At 34.2% G+C, this 21,871-nt stretch overlaps 1 protein-coding gene across 1 annotated transcript; it reads right to left on the bottom strand.

The window, feature by feature from the left end:
* Positions 1-11,561: 11,561 nt before the first annotated feature.
* LOC107908059 (uncharacterized) lies at positions 11,562-12,146 on the bottom strand. The gene is made up of 2 exons (XM_016835334.1): positions 11,851-12,146; positions 11,562-11,760 (listed from the first exon to the last, which is right to left on the bottom strand). Exons 1-2 carry the CDS (start codon positions 12,144-12,146, stop codon positions 11,562-11,564), a joined length of 495 nt encoding a protein of 164 aa, XP_016690823.1.
* Between the last annotated feature and the right edge of the window lie 9,725 nt (positions 12,147-21,871).

Raw genomic sequence — 21,871 nt, 5'->3', positions numbered from 1 at the left:
ATTTCAGCAAAATAAATGCAAGCTAAAGAAAGCTAAAAATAAGCTCATTGGGTTAAGATTGAGCTGAATTGAGCTCGAATGAGCTGACTTGAGCTCGAGTGAGCTGACCTAAGTTAAATTTGGCTTGCACTAAGGTGCACAGATTGCTCAATGTTTGGGCTCGAGCTGGTCCTTCATCTTTGGGATGGAATTCACGCCAAAACTGACTCGTTAACGCTGCCACGTCCTCTTACATTTGCTTAGCTCGAGATCGAATATTCAGGCCTTTAGGAGGATCAAGAGGATGTGATAAAGGGTTGCGCGTGGACCAAGATTGAGTTGTCAAGTCACGAAAAACTCCTACGAAAACTCTAGACGATTAGATTTGAAACAAAACAACAAAACTTAGTTAAAATCAATTAGATCTGACAACTAAAATACCCAAATCAATAAAGGAGCAGCCAAGAAACAAACGCCCTTAAGAATAGCAAATCTTGGATGCAAAGAACACGGATTTGTGATCGAAATAAATCCCAATCTGCCGAATCTAAGAAGAACAAACACAAACAGCAAGTTAATCTTAAAAGTTCAGCAAATCGATGGAGTAAAGATAGGGTTTGGGATGGCAAGAACAAAATAAAGATTTAAGATAGGGTTTGGGATGGCAAGAACAAAATAAAGATTTAAGAATCAAAAACGATCTTTGAAGCCCAAAGAGATAGCGATTTGCCCAAATTGAAACAGCAAGTTAATTTCACCAAAATTTCAGCAACCGAATTCAACCAATGATGACAAAGGAGAAATCGACAAGAGCAATGGAAAATAGTGATCTTGAACGATCTTTGCTGCCAAGAAAAAGGGGCTGATCCATTCTTTAATGATGAAGATGGCTGGAAACAAAACAATAAGATTAAATAATGAAGATCAAGAATCGACACAAGCAGAATTTAAAAGAAAAGAATTGAACAGCAAGTAATTAGGATAAGTCCTAAGAAGCCTTGAAATCCCGAAAGATTTCACAACTCCCTTCAAACGGCTCTAATCTCCCCTCCAATGAAGAACAATGGCAAGAAGAAGGATGAAGATGGCTTCCACAATAAAAAAGATTGTTAAAACTACTTCGAAAGAAAACTTAAGAGAAAATTCTTGGAGGAAACTCAAAGAGAATTTTCACTCAACAAAAATCTGATTTAATGTGTAATTCAATGTGTAATCATAAGGTTGCCGGCCAAGCCTATTTATAGGCCTTCTAACTATTTTCCTAATCTTATTAGGAAACTAAAAAAAACCTAATTAATAATTTAAAAGGGGAAATTCGGCCAAGGCTTTTTAATGAGCTGCTTGGGCTAAATTTTTACATAGGAATTAAATCATAAAGCATAAAAATTAAAACTAAGTATTTAAAGAATTAAAATTTTACAAATTGGGCCACTTTGACAATTTGGCCTGATTTTCAACTAAGTGCCGTATCTTCAATAACTTGGGCTTGTAATCTGTTCTCTCCTGAAATTGGTTCGTTGATGCTCGTAACTGAGATCCAATGGGCCTTAACTGCAAGATTTGGTTTCTTGGACCAAGATTTCCAAGATTTGAAATCTTGATTTTCTTGATTCTTGAAATCGCTCAAAATAACAAAATTGGACCAATATTCGGTTTCTTGATTTTCTTGAAAACAAGAAAGTGAATCTTGATTTTCTTTTTCCTTTGTGTACACGTCTAAGGCTTTACTAATGAAGTCTTGAACGGTTCCATTTAGTTTCATACGCATTTGCCTGGCCTTTGACCTCGTTATTGGGCCTTGTGGTAATTTGAGCCCATCACGTCCTTGAGCTTGAGTTGGGCCTTTGTGACTCGTATCATTCCCCCCTTCTTCAAAAAGATTCGTCCTCGAATCTGAAAAATTAAATGGAGATAAGTCAGCCACATTGAAAGTAGAACTTACATTGTACTCATCGGGTAGGTCAATTTTGTATGCATTATCATTTATCCGCTCGAGTACTTGGAAAGGCCCATCGCCTCTTAGGTCCAACTTTGTCTTTCTTTTTGTAGGAAATCGTTCTTTACTCATATGGACCCAAACCCAATCTTTGAGTACTAAGTCAATTTGGTGTTTTATCCCACGTAAAGGCGGTAAACCTTTAGGGGCCTCGCTAAAAACATCCTCATAATCCTGTAAAAGACATTGAAACACACTAGGCAAATTTTCGTTAATGTTAGATAGAGATAAATAGTTTTGCCTAAACCTCACAAGGATATAAGGTTGTTTATTGAGTAGGGCTCTCCGCACATCTTTTTTTGTTGCAATTAAAATTTTCACTCTAGTTTTACCACTTGCAGATTCACTCACCTTTAGGCCATTTAAATTTTGACTTTTTTCACTACTAGCCCCTTTTCTCTCTGTCTCTTTTATTTGTCCTTTCTCTCTTACCCCCTCACAAAATTTCATCATCTTTAATTGATCTTTATAGACATCATTGGGATTTAAAGGAACAAAAGTGAATTTTCGACCTTTAAACACAAGAGAGTATCTATTGATCTTGCTTTGGTGTGTAACATCACAATCAAATTGCCAAGGCCGTCCAATGAGCAAGTGTGTCACATGCTTTGGGACCACATCACACCATACCTCATCCTCGTAATTCCTGAGCTTAAAAGTGATCAACGCCTGTTTTGTAACTTTAACTTCCGAGCATTCATTAAGCCACTGAAGGTGATACGGCTTAGGGTGTTTGGTACAAGGTAACTTTAAAGAATCCACCAAATAACTGCTCACTACATTCGAACAACTCCCACTATCAATAATAAGTGAACATAAAGTTACCTTTTATAAAACACCTAGAATGGAAAATATTGGTCCTTTGATTATCAACATCTTCTCTCATTTGGATGTTAAGGGTGCGGCAGACTACAAGGACCTCATTATGGTCATTATTCTCATCATCAACTTGACCAATTCTAGACATCTTATTTTAAAACCTGCAAAACAAACACTCAACACTCAAAAAAATTTAACAAACCTCACCGTTAATCACTCAAAAAGGAAAATCAAATTCTCAAAGAGGTAGAATTCAGTCTTGTGAGTTCTTTAGTAGAGTCTATATCAATCAATTAGAAAGTGTATGAACCGTAACTACCAAATAATCCTAACTGCACTAGGAGTCCAAAAAAGTGACGAGACACCAATTGATTTGTGTCGCACCGAGGAAGAATTGTGCACACTTTTAAATCCTACTAACACAAGAAACAAGAAGGTGTTAGATAGTGTAAAGGAAGAATAAAGGCAAACAAATGAAAAGCTATAGCTAAGAATCAATAAAAATTGCTGAAATCGAAAAACCCGAAAAACTGCGGAGTAACTTGACAACTTTGTTTTAGGTGTTCCCGATCTCCAAAAAACACAAAATTAAATTTGGAATGTCCTTAAATATTTAGTTTTTGATCTGTAAAGTTTGGGCACCAAACTCAACCTGCTGAATCTTTTTTAAAATTTTTATTTGATTTCGTCTTTTTCAATTTTTTTGACATTTTCGACTGACTTTTTTTGTGGAAAATATTTTTTTATATTCAATAACAGTGCCAAAAATAAGTATGTAAAATTTGAGATCAATCGGACAACATTTACCCACTCAAATGAATTTTTTTCAAAACATTTTTCTGGGTAAAACTGTTGTTTGTAGTTTAAAAAATAGAGATTAGTTTAGAAATCAACCAAGAACACCCAAAACACCCAAAATATGATACCAAATGATAAAGGGTTGCGCACAGACCAAGATCGAGTTGCCAAGTCACGAGAAACTCCTACGAAAGTTTGAAACAATCAGATCTGAAACGAAACTGAAAAAAATAAAAGATTAGATCTTTGAATTTCCAGATCTGAAATAAAATCCCCAAATCAGCAAAGAATCAAATTGAGAGTCGAAATAAGTATTAATAAGGATTCTTGAGAATCAAGAATACGTAATTGAACCCCAAAGAAGACTCCAATATGCCGAATCTATCAATTGAACATGAAATAGAAAATTAAAACGCAACAGATCACAACAACCCAAAAATTGAAATAGAATGAGGATAGGTTGTTTGGACGGCAAGATCAAAGGAAAAGGATAATTGATGAACGTTTTCTTGCTCCAAGAAGAGTACTGATCGATTTCTTTAAGGTTGAAGTTGGCTGGAAACACAATAAAAGAATTGAAATAATTTGAGCCCATCACGTTCTTGAGCTTGAGTTGGGCCTTTGTGACTCGTATCAGGATGGAAAAGTGAATCTTGGGTTGCCCCAGGTATGCTCACATCACAAATGATACGAATTCGCCTCGGTGATGATTTGAGTCGTAGAAATTTCCCGATCGTCAAATTAAGTAGTTCTTGTTTTTGGTTTAACAATAGGTTTATATTTCAAAGAACATAGTTTAAACAATGAAAATTAAGTAAAATATAATGATGGAAAGATGGATATAAAGAACTTAAAACAAGAATGAACCCGTAACAGAAGTTAGGACCCAAATTCTTATAAGTCTTAAGGTGGAGGCGGAATAGCCGGATAGAACTGAGACCCGCTATCTAGGGAGATAGGAACCTACGGTATGAATGAACGCCACACTCAAAAGTGATAAGTTCAAGAACGAAGATTGGATGACACCACTAGCGATGCTAGATAAGTCAGATCGAATCACCAAGAACAATGAGAGTTGAAAAAAACTCACAAAGTTTATAAATCATAAAATATCAAAGTTGATCAAGTGAAGTAAGTAAGTAACCTTCAAATGGTTTACAAAATATCTATTTATAGGCTTCAAATGTTCTAGCCGAATAAACACTTAGGAAAACTAAATGGACAACTCAAAATAGCTTAATGGTGTTGGAAACTTCCTTGATTAATCCAAAACGTCCCTTGATGCTTCCTAGGCCAACTTGATTGATTGAAATGAATTTGGAGCTGAAACAAATTGAACAAATTCGTCCAAAGGTGTGAACAGCCTTTTAATGAGATGCTTTGATCAGCTGAATGGTTTTGAAGGTGTTAAATGATGTCTTGAGTGCTCCAATGGACATTAGGTGTGAAACTGGATATGAGCAGCCCCTCAAGTGTGAACACTTGAACTCCATCAGCTTCCAAATGTGAACAAATGAATTTGAATAGCTCCCATGGTGTGAACTCACGAAATTGGATGGTCACAAAGGTATGAACCGAAATTAATCAGCCGTTGAAATTAATTAAGAAAACTCTTGGCTGTTGGTTGCCACAAAGGAATGCTTGGGGGAGTGTAGGAATCAGCTTCAATTCATGCACATTTAGGTGCAATGTCCCTCAATTAAATAACTCCCAATGAATCTGAACATTCATGTATGTTCAGCCAAATTTATGCATAAATGTCTAGCTTGAAAAATTCCACAGTACATGCATATGCTTCCACATTAATTAGCTTGATAAACCTGGAAAATACATGTACTCATGGTTGCTGTTGATGCATGATTGTCCAGCTGCTGGCTACCTTTAAATGTCGTCCAATGTATGTAGCTGCACAATTAAAATCAACAAATTAATGGATTTTAAGACATCTTAAAAATCAGTAGCAATTAGACAAAAAAGAAAACATGCATTCAACTAGGACATATTAAAAACGAATAATAACTAAGAATCAAATCAAATTCAACAGCAACTAAGACAAATTAATTAAAGCGTGAAATTAATTTGTCTCAACTTTAGACACATTAAACACTTCTAATTTAACATGTTTAGATTAAGACATATTTATTAACACTTTTTATTAACTTAAGCTAAGCTAACTAAATTAACTAAACATATTAATTTATGAGCCGAAACTAAATTAATTAACTTAGCTAAAGCATGAAATTATTCCAACAACTAAAACAAATAAATGAAAAGATGGAATCAAGCTCAAAGAGCTAGAATCGAGATGAATCGAGCTCCCTTGAGCTGGAATCGAGCTAGGTCAGCTTGCAAGAGATTGCAAACAATGCTTACTGAGCTAGTCCAAAAATGTGCCTAGGGCGTGGTCGTATCAGAAACTGAGTTATCGATGAAATTACAATATTCGAATCTATTTTTAGGTAACAATTTCGAGGACGAAATTTCCTAAGGGGGAGATTTGTAACAACTTGTTTTTCAATGGTACGGGGGAGAGTTGTAAAACCTATTTTTCAATGGTGACGAAACAGTGGTTTCAAGACCACAAATTACCATTGTGTCAGCTTGTAAATATTTTTTTATAGAATATTTACGGAGTCATAAGAGTCGTATTAAAATTTTGTTAAGAAACATTAACGTTTAGACAGTTAATTAAGGAAAAATGATTAAATTAAAAAATGTGCAAAACTTAGTAATTATTGCATTTAGATGATCAAATGGCTTAATTACTACGTGAGGAAGGACCTATGTAGTAATTAACCCTAGTTAACAATGTGGGATGACAATTGGAGTGAAAATTATAATAATATAACATTTGATTAATGGCAAATTTATAACAAAATCAAAATTAAAACAAAAATGAAAATGAAGAATAAACATTTTTCTTCTTCATTCTCTTCTTGAATTGTCGAAACACTATAGAAGGAAACTCCAAGATTTTGTTTCATCTTCCATGTGCATGTGAGCTCAAATCTCACCTATTTCTTGTAACTTTTATGTTTTTAAGATTGTTGCAACTAGTCCAACTAACTTGTACCTCTATTTTTGAATTTGTTAAAAATTTTAGAAGTTGCCATTGATGAATCTAGGTTGTTTTTTTATAATAGTTATGTGTTTGAAGCTTTGCTTGTGGTATTTGGTTGTATTGTGAAGTAATTTTTATTAGTTTTTTATTTAAGGATTAAATTGTTAAAATGTCAAAATGTCAAGTTTTGATGGTGAATTTGATGCATAACTGAGACTGTTTAAGGGCCTAGATTATTCGGTTGTAATTGTTAACTTTGAAAATGGTTAATTTGATTATTTTCGGTTTAGAGGACTAAATTGCAAAAGCTATAAAAGTTTACAAAAAATGTGTAATTAATGAAATGTTAAGGGACATATGCATTGAATGGAATGTGAAATGTATATGAGATTAATATATTGTATTTAATTATTATATAGATCAATACTTGAATAAAAAAGACAATAAATGAGAAAAATGAAAAATAGCGGATTAGTCCCTACGTGTTGGTTGAAATTAATTAGTAGGTAAGTCCATAAAATTTCAATACGGAAATAAAATTCTACTTGTAATCTTATATTATTGTTCTTTAGTTAATATGTTTATAGATAATTATTGCCTGAATGCACATACGCGCCCCTGTTTGTACTTTGGTACCTCTAAATGCACATACATGCCCCTGTTTGTACTCCGATACCGCTGAATGCCCATACGTGCCCCTGTTTGTACTTCGATACAACTAAATGCACATATGTGCCCCTGTTAGTACTTTGGTAACCTTGAATTAAAATAATATATGAACTGTGTCCAATTGTATTTAGATTAAATGTTATACTATGTCCTTCCTAAGCTATGTGAGCTTATAGGTTTTTGTGGATTGTTTTGTAGATAATCGTTGTTGACATTTTGGAAGGACCAATCAACCAGCTCACACTATCCATCTAAACTGGTAGTTTTTGCATCTCTTGGGGTAGTGGCATGTATATATAGATAAATATGTGGTTTTGAAATGTTGATAAGTGTAGTTTATGAATGAGATGTGTGTTTTGCTTAGGGTATGTTTTGTATAGATGAAACATGTATACTTATATATTACATAGATGGACACCTTGATGGTTTGTTATTGAATGAAGTGCTTTTAATCATGGTGCAATGCTTATTTGCTCAATGTCTTATAAAGAAGGTCTTCTGATAAAAATATTTGACTAAATGTTTAGTATATATATGTGGTGCCTTTGAATGACATATTGGTTGGATGAAACAGATTGATTGAATTGGTATATTTGGATGTGTTGGAGTAGTTCCTAGGTTTATTGAATGTGTGCATAATTGGAGTGGTGGAATAGGTATGGTTTGGTCTTAAAATGGCATGGTTTTTGGGTCAAATTTGGTGCACACATCCTGGTGACATGGTTGTATGTAATTTGAGAGTTTCTTAGTGTTTCAAGTTAGTGAGTTACATGATCTGACACACGGGCGTGTGTGGTAACTCAGAGAGTTACATGACCTAGCACATGGCCTGACACACGGGCGTGTGGGGCCACTTAGTGAGTTACACGGGTGGGGACACGGGCTGGGACACGATTGTGAGTCCCTAGTTCGATTGTTACACGGCCTAGGGTGTTTTCACACGGCCGTGTGACCCCTGTTTTTCAATTTTTCTAACTCTTTCTTAAAACTTCTGTTTTGTTTCAAATTATTCCTAAATTTCCTCAAAGCTATTTTTACGGCCTCGAAGGCTCGATTTAGGGATGAAATGCTTATGATTGATATGTTTTGAATATAATTTATTTTATTTTAATGTTATATTGATAAATGTTTCTCGATTGTATGGTAATACTCTGTAACCCTAACTAGCGACGAAGATGGGTTAGTGGTGTTACATATCACACCCAAACCTGAGTTCTTGATTGTCCTCAAATAGAATATGTATGAATGCATGAATGCATGAATTTGCCATAACTACACAATTGCCTCTTGTACTGCTAAACCAAGTGAAACATATTTTATACCTCCATTCTCAGCAGTCGTCTATCAAAAAAATTTTGGTTCAAATTTCATAGGTTTGTTTAGCATACGAACTGCAAAAAGTGTTACCTAAAAATAAAAGTTCCTAAATATTCATGCAATTATGACTATAGCAAGCACCTCCTAATGTACTTAGTTTGTCTTTCCACTAAACTTAGTTTTTCTTCTCATACTTATTCTGTCATTACATTATATAAAATTTTCTCTAGGGAATTCATCTTGCCACATGATTTCTTTACTTCACAATCTCAATGAAGCATACACTGGATTGCTAGGTATTACATCATGCCACAATTTGAATGTAATTCACTCATGGAGCTAAGGCTTTTGCCTAAAAAGATGGATGGGGCAAACAACTTACCCCTTAACTACTCAGCCTACTACTACAGTGGAGTGCCCCCAAACTATTTTTTTACTCACTCTTATTTGATCTTTCTTTTGAAATCAATAATACAATGGAGCAAATAGAGTATTATTGGCCCACTCAAAAATTTCAAACATTGAAGTGCTTTATAATGTCTTTTTAATTTTGTTTTATTAATTCATTTACCCTTAGCTTTGTCGTGGTGTTTATTATTACACAATGCTAATTTTCTGATCTTAGCTTCAAGACTTCTAAGTGTATTAAAAGAAACCTACTATAGACTAATTGTGATTATGCTTAGGTCATTCTACTTTTAAGGATCAATTTTCACACGACTATCCTAAGCTAAATATACCTAATCAACTATCACAATTTTGACAGTTTGAAGATTTATTATCCTCATCGAACATCATAATTAACAATATACTTCACATGGTCTAAAAGTTATTTAACATTTGTATATCATGGGAAAATGAGTGAGAAAATGAGTAAAAAAATGATAGAATGTTGAAACAAAATATCTCATGCATGAAATATGTGCAATACACCCCTAAACCTAAGGGTTGCATTTTCTTCAATCCATGATCAGACACAAAATTGCACTTATGTAAAAAAAAATAGATATGTAGAAAATGCAATGAAAATAATTATGAATGCATGAAAAACACATGTAAAAATGAAAAAAAAAATGCAAATGAAAAGTAAAAAAACAAATCTTGGAAAAGATTTGTGTTACATTAGTTAAATTGAGTGGATTTCCTAGCAACCTGCTTGTAGCGCTGCTTCTGTTTGAGCAGATTGATTGGCACCACTTCTTCATCATCATTTGATTTTGTAAGATCATCAATCAGTCGATTAATCTCACGATCTTGCTATAATATGGGTGCAGTGGCTTCAGGTGCAGTAGTAGGTTCCTGTGGTGCAAAAGTTTGATTCATGTTATCTCTTTCCTTATCTAAGTTATTGTTCACCCATTCTATTTTCTCTTCCCCCCTCTATTTCTTTATTCTTCTTTTTTGTAGTAGCTGGAAGTGTAGTAGTGTCCGTCATAGTGGCTTCAACTTCATCCTCATCTGTATCCTTTAGATCCGATAACAACTCCTTGGGAAAAGTAAGGAATACAAGCATGGCCCCGGTAAAGTTTTTCTAAAGACATTTGTTGATGGCATTATCCCTCCTGCTTACATAGCCCTAAAATAAATCCATTTCTTCTTAAGCTCTTTTGAGATCAGTAGTTGTCCTCAGTTGTTGCTTCTACATCAAAAGAAACTGTTGTTTTCAACATCTCAAGAGCATCTAGCACTTACTACTTGAAATCATTGTGAAATGTGGATGGAGTGGCATGGGTTCCAATAGGTGGAGAAGAGGTTGATACATAGCCAAGATGCCATGGCACTTCTTCTCTTGAAAATCTCATGGCAATCTGTTAGGTGATGGCTCATTTGTTTGGGATTTTGTCCTCATTTGCTTGGATAGGGCCAGAAGAGGTTTATGCGTAACGATGTACTTCTCTAAAAATAAATTTTCCAACATTTATCTTTCTTCTAGTCATAATAAAGTGCAGTAACAACATGCGTTCCTTTAAAATGGTACAGTTATGAGTTGAAAGGATAAGGTGAGATTTAAGAAAATGGTACCATACCCTACAATGAGGCTTAAAAGAAACACGGACGATGGTGTAGTAGTCACTTTGAGAAATTGTCCATTTGGTCCCTTCCACGTATAAATCCTCAAGAACTTGATTGAATCCTTTTGTTGTTATTGTCTTGAAAATTTGAGAATGTTCATCAGGGCCTTCAGCTAAATCATATTGTGTGTTGATGGAGTATTCACTAAATAACATCGAAGCACTGCATACATAGATGAAAGCAGTATCTGAAGAGGTTAAATGGGCATAAAATTCCTTTACAAATGTCGTGAGAACATCGTCAGGATGAAGGAAAAATGGTTGCCATCCATGTTTCTCTACCATGAAAGAAATTGCTTCAATGTATCCATAAAGGCTGCATCTTGAAAAAGAAAGCCTTTTTTCATACAAAAGGGTCGCTTTGATGTGTTTGTGTTGTACTTTTCTTTAGCAGCTTTGCTGAAAAATGTTCTTGGAGGCATAGAGGTTGGTGAAGATGGCATACATCAAGCCATTTGAGAAGAAATAGAAACTTTAAAAAGAAAAAGGTAAGACCTTTACAGTTATGGAGGAAAAACTGAAAATGGTGTAAAAGAAGAAAATTAAAATAACTTGGAGAAAGAAAATGAATTGACTAGGGTAAAAATGAAAGAGAATATAGTAGCAACGTGGGGGATAAGATTAACTTGAATTTATGGCCTGACATGATCAAGTAAAAATTAGGCGGGAAAAGGAAAAAGATAATATAAAAATTAAGCTAAAAAATTGCAAGTATGCTAAGTGGGCTAACTATTACAAAGCCTGGGCCAAAATCTACCTACAACAACAGAAAGAAAGAAAAATTAATTAAACCGATAAGAGAAAGACATCAAAAGCAAATTAATTAAATAAAACCAGGCAAAAGAAAACACTACGCAGTTCTAAGAGTAATGGAATGTTTATCACGAAGTATGGGAGCTCCCCAATAATGCTTCAAATGTTGACCATTGACTTTGAAATTAAAGCCAGTCTTGCCATCTTTGACTTCTATAGCTCTACGAGGGTAAACATGCACTATCTTGAATGGGCCAGACCAACGAGACTTCAATTTGCCATTAAACAATTTCAGCCTAGAATTGAACAACAATACTTGTGTTCTAGGTTCAAATTGTTGTGGTAAAATCTTCTTATCATGCCATCACTTTGTCTTTTCTTTATACAGTTTGGCATTCGCATAAGCTTCAGCTCTGAATTCCTCCATCTCATTCAACTCCAGTAACCGGCTAATGCCAGCATTAATCCAATCCATGTTTAATTTCTTAATTGCCCAATATGCCTTATGTTCAAGTTCAACCGAAAAATGACAAGGCTTCCCATAGACAAGCTTGAAAGGCGACATTCCCAATGGTGTCTTGAATGCAGTACGATATGCCCACAAAGCTTCATCCAATCTAGATGACCAATCTTTGCAGGTGGGATTGACCACTTTCTCTATTCGAGACCTTAGCTTGTCCATTTGTCTGGGGATGACATGCCGTGGCAATTTTATGTTTAAACCCATATATATTCAAGGCAGTAGCAACTAATCGATAGTCAAAATGAGAACCTTTATCACTAACCAAAGCACGATGAGTACCAAACCTAGTGAAAATATTCTTATGCAGGAACTTTAGTACCGATTTGGCATCATTTGTAGGGAGAGCGACTGCTTCAACCCATTTGGAGACGTAATCTACAGCCACAAGTATGTATATATTACCCTAAGAGGGTGGAATAGACCAATAAAGTCAATTCCCCACACATCAAACAATTCAACTTCTAGAATATTTTGCAATGGCATTTCATACCTCTTCGATAAGTTCCCAATTCGTTGACAATGATGGCAAGCTTGGAAAAATTCATGTGCATCTTTAAGCATGCTTGACCAATAAAAGCCAGATTGGAGAAGTTTTGCAGTAGTTCGCATTCCCCAAAAGTGTTTTCCATATGGTGCTGAATGGCAGTGGTGTAAAATACTCTAAATCTCGTCATTGGAAACACACCTCCGAATTATTTGATTTGCACAATGTTTGAATAAAAACAGCTCATCCCAATAATATTGCTCTGCATCATAGAGAAATTTTCTTCGTCTTTGACTGTTGAGCTCAGGTGGTAGTAATCCACTTACTAAGAAATTGACGATATAAACTGTAACACCCCGTACCCGAGACCGTTGCCGGAGTCGGACACGAGGGGTTCACAGACTAAATTCGCTTACTATCGCAGTCCATTTTAAAATTTTCCAGGCAGTTGGCTAACTGTGACACTGTCACCTTAAAAATCATATCTTGAGTTTCACAACTCGAAAATCAGTTTCGTAATTTTTTCCTGAAACTAGACTCATATGCCCATCTACATATTGTTTTCTAGAATTTTTGGTCGGGCCAATTAGTACAGTTTATTAGTCAAAGTCTCCCATGTTACAGGGATCGACTACACTGACCTTTGCACATTACGACTTGGATATCTCCCTGCACAGAGCTTCAATACTGATTCCGTTTGTTTCTATAGAAACTAGACTCAGAGAGGAATCTATACATGTATTACATGACTCCTAATTATCTCTGGTTAATTTATAATGAATTTCCAAATTCGGAACAGGGAATCCAGAAACCGTTCTGGCCCTGTCTCACGAGAACCTGAATATCTCTTAACATACTGTCCATATGATCGTTTTGTTACTTTCCTATGAAAATAGATTCATCAAGGTTCATTTACATAATTTATTCATTATTTAATTCCAATCCTACTATTTTTAGTGATTTTCTAAATCTACATCACTGCTGCTGCCAGCATCTGCCTTTAAGGTAGACTTTACCTATTTCATAGTTTCCATGATTCAACTAGCCCTTTTAGCATAAATAGCACAAATTATGATAGTGATTAACCATTCCATACCAAATGATTATAACATTATGCTCAAACATATATAAGCCATTTTCGCATGGCTATATACATTAACCAAAATATTCTTCCGCCACGAGTCTATTTTATACATGCCATAAGATAATCCAAAACATAGCAGTACCAAACAGTGGATAGTGATAGTGTGACTAGTTGCTGACGATCCCCGAGCCTGTAGCTTCGCAATGAGATCTATAAAACAGAGGAAACAGAGTAAACGGAGTAAGCATTACAATGCTTAGTAAGTTTTAAGCAGTGTCAACAGATAACAATCAAATTATAACATAGCTGTTCGTATTTTTATTTCACTCTTCCTTCGGGCATACCATCCCTTTATCGAATATGCACATCTCATCATATACAATAGGCAGATAAACTTTCACATAAAAGTGAGCTCATGTGACATAGATATATCGTATGATTTCACATCACCTCTCACACTGATCCGATGTCACATAATCATAGGAATAGTCTCATAGATTGCTCTCGTATGCATCACATAACTACCTTATGATTTAGTGCAAATCAAGCTCACATATAAACTTGGAGTACATACCTGTTTAACCTTTCGCATTGAATATATTTATAAGCAATTCTTATTACGAAATCTTACCCGGACATAATCTCCACACGAAGTTATCGGGTCTTACCCGGACAAAATTCCCACACGTAGTCATCGGGTCTTTAGAGCTCGGATATAGTACGAGCACGAAGCTTACGGACATTAATCAATGATAATATTCTCGCATAAAGCCTGCGGGGTTTTAACCCGGATATAGTACTGACACAAATGCCCTTCGGGACTTATCACATTTATACACTTTCACATCCATCACGTTGGCCACTCGGCCCTGCCACATATATACACTTTCACATTCATCACATCGGCCATTAGGCCTTATCACATATCACATATATACGCTTTCACATTCATCACATCGGCCATTAGGCGTTATCACATATATACACTTTCACATTCATCACATCGGCCATTAGGCCTTATCACATATATACGCTTTCACATTTATCACATATATACGCTTTCACATTCCTCACATCGGCCATTAGGCCTTATCACATATATACATATATACACTTTCACATTCATCACATCGGCCATTAGGCCTTATCACATATATACACTCTCACATTCATCACGTCGGCCATTAGGCCTTATCACATATATATATACACTTTCACATTCATTCAAATATACTTCACATACCACATATACTATCATGTACAGACTTGGTCTTGGCTGAATCTACATCCATCACTTTCCAATGAATAATTCAATTTTTACGCCATACTATCATTTCATATTAGAATACTCATAAGCTTACAATATCACGATTTAGAATTCAAGTATGGGTTTAATCACTAGCTTATGAGCAACTAAAACAAGTTTTATCCATGTTTACAACAAAATCACATATTCACTACGAGCTGTTTTCCTGAGCAATGGTCACTGAATTATTTATAACCGGAGCTACAAAACTCCAAATCACTTGCCGTTAATTTTTCCTGAATATAGACTCGTATATCTTCCATCCATAAAATTTCCAGAATTTTAGGTTTGGCCAATCAATACCAGATTTTTCTTAAAGTTTCCCCTGTTTCACTGTTTGACTAATCTGACCACTCTTCACTACGAATCAAATTTCTCATTTTACAGAATTCAAAATGTGTTGTATTTGATTTCATTTGAAACTAGGCTCATTAAAGAGTCTCAGCATATAAATTTTATCTTATAACCATTTTTTTACAATTTATAATGATTTTCTAAAAACAGAACAGAGGATTACAGTGTCATTCTGCGCTGTCTCACACAACTTTAAGTATCTCATTATCGGAAATTCCTTTGCTTACACGGTTTCTTTTATAAGAAACTAGACTCATTAAGATTTAATTACATAATTTATCCAGCTTTTAACTCAACTCCCACAATTTATGGTAATTTTTCCAAAACACGCTACTGCTGCTGTCCCTAGCAGATTTATACAATTTACTCTGTAAAGTTCTCATTCACATATTTAAAACATAATATCATATTCATCCCGTTTTAAAACTTAAGACTTACAAGGGAATCAAACTCAAATACTTAAGAACTTACCTTAAATGTCGTCGGACAACTACAAATCGACTATTCCATTTGTTTCGCTTTTCCCTTTTCCGAGTTAAGTTCCTTTCGCTCTTGAGCTAGGTAAAATAAATTAGTTTGTTTAATTACTTAACTAATTTATGTAGATTCAAACATTAATAATTTTTCTTAATAAGAAACATACGACAACTCATTAACATCCATTCATTCACATCTTTATTCTTGATTACAATCGGCCATTATAACATATACAAATGCATATTAACCACTTTGACCGATTGTCCATTAACCACTAACCAAAACTCATCAAATTAATGGACTATTTATTTAAATAATCCTTTATTATAATCTCACTTTGAAATTTAATACTAATTACTAATTTATCTCCCACTTAAGTTACTCATTGTACTTAATTAAACACTAATAATTAAAAATTATCAAACTATCATTCTACTCGTTTCTAAAATGACTATGTAAATATTAATCTCAATTTCATATACCATTTAATTCAAAACATTTAGCTACTTATTTACACTTTTACACATTTTCCCCAAAACATTTACATCCTATACAATTTAATCCGTCATATCCACCAAGTTAATTCCACAATTAACACATAACCCACTATTGCCAAATACTTAACCCTTAATATACAGCGTATATATGTATATCTTTAATTTATAATAAAATCCTTCTCATTTATAATTTACTCAATTAAATCCTTAATTTTTAAATGTAGTAAAAATTTACTCTATAAAATAACACAAATTCAACATCAAGCACCCAAACAAAACTCCTTCAAATAAAAGACTTCAAATTATGTCAATGACGTATTTTTTTTTATACATTGATAATTTCACATAAATAAACAATTTAATCCACCATATTTTTAAAATTTTCCATAATAATCCTCAATGTGAAATTTCATGAATTGACTTTGCAAATCATCTCACTTCACTTCCAACTTTAAAAATCTACCATAATAATATTAAGAACTTAGATTTTCTACCGTAGTAATTTCTATTAACTACAATCATTCCACAAATTTCAACATGGGTATGCTAGTTCATGATCCTAAGGTTCCAAAAATATAAATTATAAGCAAAAAGGATCATTAACATACCAACTAATTTGAGCTTCAAACTAAAACAACAATGGCCGAATATGCTTTCTCCTTTCCCCCAAATCAACATGCACAGAAAAATGAAACTTAAAACTCATTCCCTCTCTCCACTGAGCTATTTGTTTCTTCTTCTTTTTTTTATTCCTTAACAATATAAAATTATACACCCATCATAAGTAATTATTTGTCTATATTTTAATATAAATTCCTCATCATGGCCGGCCACTATAAACAAAAAGGAATATTTGACATGCAAATCCCTCATGTTAACATTTCATGCATTATTTGACACTTTACAAATTTACCTATCACACTTTCAAGTTTTATCACATGAGTCCTATCTTATAAATTTTACATACAAATGACAAAATCAAAGCATGAAACTTTCACACATGCATTTACACATATAATAAACATAGAATTTAACAGTTAATTATTTTTATGACTCAGTTTTGTGGTCCCAATACCACTTTCCGACTAGGGTCAAATTAGGGATGTCACATAAACATACCAAGGTAATGTCATGGCAACTAGCAGTTGCTCATATGGAAAATCCTCTGGAATGAGCTAAACATTACCATATTCATTTCTTACTTCAAGTCTCGACAAGTGATCAACCACTTGATTCTCTGTGCCTTTCCTATAATGAATTTCTAGATTAAATTCTTGTAGCTACAATATCCACTGAATTAATTTTGGCTTGGCATCTTTCTTAGTCACCAAATACTTAATCACAGAATGATTCATATAAACTGTAACTTTGGTTCCAACTAAATAGGATCTGAATTTGTCAAATGCAAATACCACAACCAATAGTTCTTTCTAAGTAGTTGTGTAGTTCAACTACGTATCTGTCAGCATCTGGCTGGCATATTAGATGACATGAAACACTTTACCCTTCCTTTTCCCAAGCATTACTTCTACAGTGAATCACTGGCATCGTATAAGTTCAATAGGTAATGTCTAGTCTGGTGCTATGACAATCAGTGGTATTACCAGTTGCTTTTTCAATTCCTCAAATGCTTGCACACAAGGCTCATCAAACTTGAATGCTCTATTATGTTCTAACAATGCACACAAGGGTTTGGATATCTTCAAAAATTCCTTAATAAATCATCGATAAAATCCTGCATGGCCAAGGAAAGTTCGAATACCTTTAACTGTTGTGGGTGGTGGCAATTTCTCAATAACGTCAATCTTCGCTTTGTCTACGACAATCCCTTGCTATGAAATTTTATGTCCCAGAATAATGCCTTCATAGACCATGAAATGACATTATTCCCAATTGAGAACAAAGCTAGTCTCTTCACACCGACAAAGAAATAGCTCTAGGTTTTTTAAACAACCTTCAAAAGTATTGCCAAACACCAAGAAGTCATCCATAAAAACTTCCAAAAATTTCTCCACCATATCTTAAAATATTGCCATTATGCAATGTTGAAATGTTGCAGGGGCATTCTATAACACCCCTAACCCGTATCCGTCATAGGAATAGGGTTATGGAGCATTACCATAAAAACATAACTTAAAACATTCATTTCCAAACATTTCATAAAACATTGCATGATACAATCAAACACATGCATATCGTCCCTTTTTCAAGCCCTCGAAGCCTTAGAAACACTTTAGAAATGATTCGGGACTAAATAAAAAACATATGAAACCTTAAGGAAAAATTTAGAAAAAAAAACTGCAGGGGTCACACGGCCTTGTGACTCACACGGTTAAGATAGACACCCATGACTCAGGCCGTGTAACATTCGAAATAGGGACACACGGTCGTGTCTCAGGCCGTGCCCATACTCGTATAAGTCACTAACTTGGGTCACATGGCTGAGCCACACACCCGTGTGCCAGGCTGTGTAACCTTTGCAAAGAAACCTTTAAAACCTACAGGGTACACACAACCATGTGTCACACACGGCTGAGACACACGCCCGTGTGGACAAGAAAATGGCCAAAATCATGCCATTTCTCTCACATTTTAAAACATGAGGCTACAAGCCACTTGCACATATACACAAGGCCTATATACCCAAATCATGCATAAAATGACCAAATATTTATACTCACTTAACTTATAAAATGCCTACGTATTGAATTAATCCTTAGTGAACCCCGTTGAGCCTAACACACATTTTTTAATTAACCTGTTAATGTTAACCCACGACCTATTTATTTGTTGTGACTTTTTCTCGTTTTATTGACTCCCTTTTTTGTCGAGATTTGACTTGGTTTGTTGCCTAACTATGTTCCTTTGTTTGAATTGTTGAATTTTCTTTCTTGATTCTTGTTAAAAAAATTGAGAAAAAAATTAAGTAGTCTTTAGTTGATTGAGCTTGAATAGTTAATTTCATATTTTGAGAAGAAGCTTGTTTTTTTTTTCTATTTTTTCTTGATTAATACACTTTCTTTTAATTCAACATTTGTTTTTTTTTCTAGTTTGATAATTTATTAACTTGATCTTGATTATGACTAACTTTTTTGTCCTTTTTCCACACCCTTAACCTAAGCCCCATTAAAACCTCTTAAAGACCGTTTGATTGGTGTGTCATATCATTTTATAGTAGCGGAGATTTGATTTTCAAGAAAGATTATGGTAATGACATTTCTTGTTCAACTTTTGAGTGCATATGCTTTGAGTGAATATTTAGTAAGGATGTCAATTCTTGTTGATTTTGAATTAAAGGTAATTACTTACATAAGGTGAGACACCTATGTTTTTGTACTTTAACAATTTTGACTTGGATTGTTTGAATCTTTAATACCCTTTAGTTGAATTGCCAATGCATGATTGCTTGCGAATTATTTTGAGACATTATTGATGAGAATTACAAGTTAAGATAGATTAAATTTAATGTGAGTTGAGGATTTTGCTTGAGGACAAGAAAACACTTAAGTGTGGGGATATTTGATAAGTGATAAAAGTAACATATTTTAATCCCATTCTTAATGCATTTTTGGATGATTATTTATTCAAATTGGTGAATTTTATGCTTCTAATCATTTGAATTCATGTGTTTATACTTAGATGAGCATTAGGGAGGAAAAGGAGCGAAAAATGAGCAAAAATTGAACAAAAAGAAAAGATTTCAGGAGCCACACGAACTGGACCTTCCCACCTGGGTTGGACAGACGGCCGTGTGAGCCACATGGGCTGGACACACGACCATGTGCCAGACCGTGTCGATTTCACAAATCGTATCCCAAACACACGGAAAAACACAATTTTTAGGCTTTATGGGCATTAAAGTCTATAAATACCAAATAGAAGAAGAGATATGGGAGCCATTAGAGAATACTGAATAAACCAACTCGAAGAACACCATTGGAGCCAACTCTGAAGTAGATTTCCATAAAGATTGAAGACCTCCTTTTAATTTCTTTTGAAGTTTTTATGAGTTTCTTTAGTTTTTGTGGTTATTCTAACTTTGAGATGTTTTTATTCACAATTCTGAACTAATTCCCTAGATACCTAGGGAAGATGAACCGTATGATGAATTTTATTATTTAATTTCTATTTTACACAATAACTATTTGATTCTTGTTCTAAGTTATGTGTGCTTATTTCTTATTCTAATATTTTTGGGATATTAATTCATGTTTAATATGCTTAAATCAAAGGAGGAAAAGTCCCTATTTAAGAGTAGATCTAGCATAATTGAGTTGAGTTGCATGCAATCCTAGAAATAGGATGACATAAATCTACCAGATTAGAGTCAAATCTAATAGGGGAATCCATAGATCGAGTTAATATGACGATAGGGGTTTTAATTGGAAAGAGATTTCAATTACTCAACCTATATTTAGTTGCTCTTACTCTCAAAAGAGATATTAGCATAATTTAGGTGTTTCTATGGATTAATATACTAAGTGAATAAATCGTTTAATTTAGATTCATAATAATAGATGACATCTAGGTGGATTCTTTCCTAGGTATTGTCTCTCTCATTAGTTATTATTCAATTATTTTCTTGATTTATTCTGTGTTGAATTCTTAGTTAAATTAATTTAGTATTTTTTGTTTAAAACCAATCACTCCAATTTGTCGGCTAAATAATAGGAAAACAATAATTACTAATACTTTTAGTCCTCGTGGATATGATATCTCTACTCACCATAGCTATACTATTTATCAATAAGTGCACTTTCCTTTGTCGTATTTTTAGCTAGTTACGTGATACATCACAAGCCATTTGGTAATCTTTTTTTTAATGACTTTATTCATAATAGGGTTCAGTCTTTGCTGCTACTCATTAGAACTGCCGTGACAATCCTCTAGTAAATCTTATGCATGCATATGGCTAGACTAATTCCTTTGATATTCGTGATTGTCCACCCCAGCGCTTTCTTTGATATTTTAAAACTTCTAACAATTGAGCCTCTTGATTAGATGTAATTCTATAAATATAATTACTGGCAACATGTTGTTGTTTACCAAGTAGGCGTACATCAAATGTAATGGCAAAGGCTTCAACTCCAAAGTAGGAAGGTCTTCTATAAAAGGTTGAGGAGGTTTAAAAGAATGCTCTGATAAATTTAAATATTCAAAACTCCTCATTGCTCCATTATCAAGTTGCTTAGCCTCCATCAGTTCACTAAGTTCTTCAACCAGTTCCTCTTTGTTCAACTCAACTGAGTCTATTTCATTATCATAACTTTTGCAACAAAATTCTACCAATTCTTCTTTCACTATTGTGTCAATAATAAAAAATGGCATGAAAATCTTCATCTGTATCTGCAACTTCTTAGCATCAAAAACATTAAATGTTATCTTATCAAGGATACCTACTTTCTTACTGTAGTAATTTTCGGGGTATTACAATGTCAATATTTAGGAAGTTGGGGATAGGAGAAGTTAGACCAACTACAGTTACGCTTTAACTAGCATATCGATCCTTAGCACATCCAGAAGGAAAAATCGAGGACGTATTGGTACATGTAGATAAGTTTATCTTTCCTATTGACTTTGTAATTCTAGATTTTGAAGCAAACAAAGAAGTACCAATCATCCTATGAAGGCCGTTCCTAGCAACTGGAAAGACCCTTATTGATGTGTAGAAGGGCGAGCTCA

Source organism: Gossypium hirsutum, chromosome D02, assembly GCF_007990345.1.
Source record: "Gossypium hirsutum isolate 1008001.06 chromosome D02, Gossypium_hirsutum_v2.1, whole genome shotgun sequence".
Lineage (NCBI taxonomy): Eukaryota > Viridiplantae > Streptophyta > Magnoliopsida > Malvales > Malvaceae > Gossypium > Gossypium hirsutum.
Note: the sequence above shows the minus strand (reverse complement) of the source record. Positions and strands in the feature narration are given on the sequence as shown.